The sequence below is a fragment of the Centruroides sculpturatus genome, unplaced genomic scaffold (genome assembly GCF_000671375.1).
Source record: "Centruroides sculpturatus isolate CEXI.00-Female unplaced genomic scaffold, Cexi_2.0 scaffold1884, whole genome shotgun sequence".
NCBI classification, from domain to species: domain Eukaryota; kingdom Metazoa; phylum Arthropoda; class Arachnida; order Scorpiones; family Buthidae; genus Centruroides; species Centruroides sculpturatus.
In genome coordinates this window covers 96,710-103,710 of record NW_019386777.1, presented here as the reverse complement: position 1 = coordinate 103,710, position 7,001 = coordinate 96,710, and the positions used below count along the sequence as shown (strand labels likewise).

At 34.7% G+C, this 7,001-nt stretch overlaps 1 protein-coding gene across 1 annotated transcript; it reads left to right on the top strand.

Annotated features, from left to right (window-relative positions):
* Nucleotides 1–1,145: 1,145 nt before the first annotated feature.
* LOC111615762 lies at nt 1,146–1,865 on the top strand. Its single transcript, XM_023357198.1, has one exon. The coding sequence runs from the start codon at nt 1,146–1,148 to the stop codon at nt 1,863–1,865; it is 720 nt and encodes a 239-aa protein (XP_023212966.1).
* The last annotated feature ends 5,136 nt before the right edge of the window (nt 1,866–7,001 follow it).

The window sequence follows — 7,001 nt, the reverse complement described above, 5'->3', positions numbered from 1 at the left end:
TGCCGTAATGTCTATTTCGGGGAGGTGACACTAGTGATATGGAAGAGAAACGTGCAGTATACTTCTGCGCCTGCGCGAAAACTAGGCAAAATTGCGGTAACTATTCACTTAATGGATTTTTGAACGAATAAACAATAATTATCAAGTTAATATTATCGCCTGCTCCCGAATTGGACAAGTGATATAGAGGAACTGCAATAGATAAAGTAATATGTAGCACACTTTATTTAAAACCTCCAAATTTTTCATTATACTGTATTATACTTACAGAAAATAAAACACCTTAATTTGCTGCTGAGAAGGTGTTTTATTTTCTGTGTTTACTTGCTGAGCACTTTTAATGATGGTTGGCAGTTAGTCTTGAAAGTGAGAGGTCACGCTTTTGTGCACTTCTCGTTTTTTTGGGGGGCTTTTTAGTGGTTTAACGCTGTTTGGTGAGTGTTTCTTATATATGGTTTTGTTCATTAATTAAGATATTCTGAGCATTTTGTTGGTTATTTGATTAATTTCTGTTAATTATTTGCGAAGCTACCAGAGTTTAAAGCTATTAGCTAAAACAAAGGCAGCTAAGCCTAGTTAGGCTTAGGGATCTAGTTGATAGACACGTGTTTTGTAATTTTTTAGTTTTAAGCGGGTTATCGATAGTAATATATCGTTGGACCCAGCTTGTTGCGTAGATTAACGTGCCGTTTGAAATTTTGAAATCTGTTCAGTAGTTTTATTTGTGTTTCACTCTCAGTAAAAACTATTTCTTTGTTTAGTTATCACCTTTGTAAAAATTTTTCACCTTGATTTTCCATTTGTCTTATATTATTGGATAGGGAATGTAGACAAGGGGTCGTTTATTATTGAGTTTAAGCAAATCTGTTGGGCTGTTTTTGTACGAGTTTCTGCTCAAAATGTCTTCAGATGATATCCTGGAAGTATAAGAAGACGAAGGTGATAAAGTAAAAGAATACAGAAACAGCATAAAAGAAATACAGAGATGCATTAATCAAAGTAGAAACATAAATAAAGTTTTTAAAAAGAATGCTCTAACACACATCGATTGTGTGTCCGAGCTGTTTGAAGACTTATTGTTGTTCTACCATGAGGAAAGGGATAGAACTGTTAAGCTTGAAGAAGAGTTGAAAGCACTTAAAAGCATGACTATACAACCTGAACCTAAGAAAAAACTATATGCGGAGATTTTGAACAAACCAATACATAAGACGACAGAAACAGACATAATGGTGTTTCCAAAGGAATCAGAAATAAAACCAACCGAGATGGATGAAGAACTAAAGAAGACAATTCATATTAAAGAAATAAAAGTAGGTGTCAAGGATATGAGACAAATAAGAAATGGAGTTATACTGAGATGCAGCTCCAAGGACAGAGCAGAGAGATTAAAATCTGAAATAAATAATTCTAACAAATTCGAGGCAAAGGCTCCCAGAAAACAAAATCCAAGGATTACAATAAACAAAATACCTTTGAGCTGTCAAAAAGATGTTAAAAAGAACTTGATGATATATAACACAGAGCTGCAAGATGACAACTTCAGACCACTCTTTCCCATCAACAAAGACGAGCACACTGAATTGTGTGCTTGGGTGATGGAACTAATGCCATCTTGTCGCAGGAAGTTAAAGGACAATGGAGACATAATTTCAATAGGCTGGAACAGCTCAAAGATAAGAGACTTTTATAACTTCAAGCGCTGTAACAAGTGCTTTCAATATGGACATCTTGGAAAGGAATGTAACGCCGGGGTTCACTGCCCTGACTGCTCAAAAGTGGGTCATACTTCACGTGAATGTGAGTGTGAGTTACACGAGTTAAAATGCTTCAATTGCGAGAAATATAACAAATCATGCCGATAAAGTATGAGTAGATAGAGCAAGATAAAGAAGAGAGCAAGATAAAGTAAATACCAATAATGGAGCCAGAAATCACAAGTGTCCTGTCTTTAAATACCAGTGTGAGGTAGCTAAAGCAAGAGTATGAGAATACTAAAGAAAAACTCAATTAACTTCATACAAATCAACTTAGGTAGATGATCTAGAGCTACGGACCACCTGGTAAAATATATCACAGAAAACAGTACAGATATAGCAATAATTCAAGAACCAGACCATACAGATCAGACCAAGGGCTTTCCCCAGAGATTCAAAGTACACATAAAGAATCAATACACAGCCATGGTTGTTTGCAACCCTGAACTTCGGGCTACTTTAATAGAAGAGCTCAGCAATGAGATAATGACCACAGTTTATTTGGAAATTAATAATCTGAAATTACTAATGAACTCCATTTACTTCCAAACAAGTGGCAATGTTAACGAGCAGATTTCAAACATAAAATACCTTATAACAAAAGCAAACTACCCACTACTAATACGGATAGACTCAAACTGCAGATCTACAGCCTGGTGGAACAGGGTGGAGAACGGCCATGGCATAGAACTTCTCGAATTCATACTGAACAACAACATCACACTACAAAACACTAAAAACCCACCTACTTTCTATAACCACCAGGGTTCTAGTCATATCGACCTCGCACTAACCACTGGGAACATAGGCCAGCATATTACAGATTGGTCAACATTACTAACAGAAACACTATCAGGACACAGATATATTACATTTAGTCTTCTCACAGGAAAAAAACATCAAAGGAACACAACAATAACTAAAAAATATAATATACACAAGGCAAATTGGGATAATTTTAACTTGGATTACAATAATGAAGCACAAAGCATTAGACATAATTTACAACTAGATCTACCTATTAACGAAATACTCGAGGAATACACAAAGAAAATCATACATTGCTGTAATAAAAATATCCCTACATATACCAAACATAAACAGTTAGTTCCCTGGTGGACACGCGAACTAACCCTACAGAGGAGACTATTAAATAACGCGAGACGAAAATACCAACGCTGCAAACAACAATCCCAACGAGAGACACTAAGACAAGCATATACCCAGCTAAGGAACAAGTACCAGAAATTGATTAAACAATCCAAAGCACATCTTGGAAAGAATTCTGTACTGATGTAGGAAATCAGAACCCGTGGGGCAAAGTATATAAATTTCTAAAACACCAAAGCAATATCAACCAACAAACTGTATTATTGAAGGATAAATATGGAAATAAATATATGACTAGCGAGGATGAAGCAAAAACAATACTTGACTACTTCTATCTCAAGGATGAGCAAAACACAGACAATACCAACCATAGCTCAATTCATCTCTGCATTAATCAACCATATCTCGGGGATAATGACTCCTTGTTTCAGATACACGAGGTCCAAAATATAATAAAAACACTTCAAAACAAAAACGCACCTGGGCACGATGGGATTCTTCCAGAGATAGTAAGGCACATATTCCAAATAACTCCCGATATCTTGCACAATATCTACAATAGCTCTCTACAACAAGCTATCTTTCCAAATACCTGGAAGATGGCAATATGCAAATTAATTCCAAAACCTGGCACCCAAATGCTCAGTGAACCCGAAAACTACAGGCCAATTCTCTCGTACCAGTTATGGGAAAAATTTTGGAAAAATTACTAATGAACAGAATTAATTATCACCTTCACAAAAATAACATACTTAATAGAAAACAATTTGGTTTTACCCCACAAAGCAGTACTGTAGACGCCCTATCTGCAGTTACCAAAATAATTAAAAATAGTCAAGATAACAAAGATTACTGTTTAGTAATATCCCTTGATATCTCTGCGGCGTTTGATCGTGCCTGGATTCCCAAGATACTTCACACATTACGTAGATATAACTGCCCAAAACATTTATATGATCTGACAGTCAATTACTTTAAAAACAGATGCACAACACTAAAACACAACAACACTTATATCAGAAATATCTTCCTAGGCTCTGCCTGTGGGCCGGGCTTTTGGAACATCCTAATGAATACAATATTCGATATCAAACTACCAGCGCATTGCGAACTGTTTTGCTTTGCTGATGACTCTCTCGTAACAGTCGTTGCTGATAACATTAAAGCGCTAGAAAACAAAACAAAATCAATCCTTTGTAAAATTGAAAACTGGGGCGAAGAGTGCAGAATTACATTTAATATAGATAAAACTAAGTTAATGCTAATACACAAAGTGGGCAAGCACAAAAAGCCTATGTTAAGACTACAAGGTAAATATTTAAAATATCATGAAAATATTAAATACTTGGATTGCACTCTCGACTCAAAACTCACTTGGAAAAACCATATAGATACAAAAATACAAAAAGCTGAGCGGATGCTGCTAATGCTACACAGAGTCACTACCTTACGTTGGGGTTTAAATTCAAACACAATAGACACTATCTATGAAGGTGTCCTCCTCCCACAACTAACATACGCATGCCAGGTATGGGGTCTTGCGCTAAATCGCAAATATCTTCGTGAAAAATTATTAAAATTTCAAAGGAAAATCTGCATTAAAATGATTAAAGGAAACAGAACAATTTCAAGAGAATCAACGTTGGTAATAGCCAATAAAATTCCTATAGACATTCTCATAAAAAGTAAAATGGAATTAAACAACACAATAAAAACAAACAGACTAGTCATAAATACAAAACATTATGAAATAGACTCCCCAGCCGATTTCCGCATTCTCCCTCACCCTTCATACACACATGCACAAGCAGTAGTCAAATACAATTCTAACAAACGCTCCATCATTTATACTGATGGCTTCAAATCAAAAAATGGTGTAGGAGCTGGTTTCTGTCACATCAAGGATAATAAAGTACTCCAATGTTCAACATTTAAGCTAGAAAATCACTGCACAATAACACAGGCAGAAATATTAGACATAAATCATGCACTAACAGTAAGATACATTCTAAAATATAAATATAATGACACACTCATATGTACAGACTCTAATGTATCAATTAAAATCATGAGCACACCTAAAGTTAGCAGTAAACTATACTATAATATTTACCTACTCTTCAAAGCAAGTTACACCAAACACAACACACAAATGTCTTGGATAAAAAGCCATTCAGGTTGTGGTGGCAATGAGCTTGCCGATTTACTTGCCACAACCGCTTATCTAAATGACACAATTAAATACAGTGACATACCTGTGGCATTCGCTCGTTTACATCTCCAGCATTGGTCGATCAGGACATGGCAAACTCGTTGGCCATGTCCTGATCGAAAAAAGGAATAAAAATATATAAATGAAGGGGAAGAAATAAAGGACAGATTACACACAAGTTTTTCCCGAATTTAGAAAGTAGACACAACTGCAAAATTATAACCCACGATTTTCGGCTAATACAAATACTTACAGAACTTGGCAAATTCAATAGTTATCTAACTAGATTCAAAATTATAAATCAACCGAACTGTAACTGTAAAGATAATGTACCCGACATTGTAGAACACATAATATAAGATTGTGCTCTTTTCGACCCTTGGCGGAAGCAACTCATTACGCACTTCACAAACAAATTGATTACCTGGCCCGTGGCACTAATCGAACTCACGCAGAACGAAGACGATCTTAAGATCTTCAAACGTTGTATCATAGAAAGCTTCAATAAATATGGACCAAACTAGATAAATACCCTTCTCCTGTCCTAAATGCACTTTGTATAATTTAATGCACTCTGTTCTCTAGATCTGCACCTACCGTGTTTCCCCGAAAATAAGACATCCGCAGAAAATAAGACCTAGCACAGGTTTTGCTGAATTGCGAAATATAAGACCTCCCCCTGAAAGTAAGACCTAGCGAAGTTTTTTTAGTCCTAACGGTCATGGACAGATGGTTGAAAGTGGCCGTTGGCTTTTTGAAAGTACAGCCACTGATTGGTCAGCAGACAATTACGCCACAAGGCATGATTTGCATAGGACTATGGCTTGGGAATCACAGATTTGCATAACGTTACGGCTGGTGATGGCTAATTGGTCGNAAAGAGTCGCAGGTTGCCGACCCCTGTCCTAGGCAGATCTCCCAAGTGTTCCGTTGCCATAACTTAATCAAACAAACAAAGTCCTATTAATAAACAAGATCCAAACAGAGAATATAGAAACAAAAATGTAAACACTGAATACTTTCAATAGCATAAAAGAATTTTTAAAATAAACTTTATTGAAATTTCAAACGATAGTCAATACTATAAGGCATATCATTAATGTTTATTGTAAATAGGATAATATTCACACAATATTTTTAACCGATACATATTTTATTTTTTTCATATGACTACATATGGGCAGAGAAGATACTGTATATGAATTTTCATTATAACATCACTACAATTTGATATATATGCGATCACATAATATATTGTATGAAATATATGTGAAATATATAAAATTTTGTTGAACATGATTTATAAAATACAATTTAGTTTATATAATCATAAGTATAAAATTATCTTACTGATACATCTTAAAAATAACGAAATTCTTTCTATTTCGTTTGATATCTCAGGATGGGGTAAAGATTGAGTAACGAAATGTAGCATGGTGGCTTGTATATGAGGGTTGATGCTGTTAAATATTGGTGGTTAAAAGTCGAGAGGCTGAAGAGATAAAGAGGTTGTCATATTTCACATCTTGATAGGGGTAAAATTTAATGAAGATTTTATTCGTTATTAACAATTACTTACATATATCACCCCTACCCTCAAAATTGAGCCTTTTGCCATTTTATAGTAATTAAAAATATAGAAAGTCTTTTATAACAAAATCTCATAACAGATAGCGTCACACAAAATTTTATTTTGCTTAAATTAATAATAATATAAAAGTTATTTTTTAAGTAAAAGCTCATAACAGTGGAAAAGTTATGCAACTCTCGTTGCTGGATTTTCTATAATCAGTATTTAAATTCCAGAAATAAAAAAATTACAGTAGCTAGATTTATATCATAAATCAGAAATTTCGGTAACCGATCAACAATCGATCGAATTTTTTTTTTTTAATTTTCAAATCTACATTCCAAATATTTTT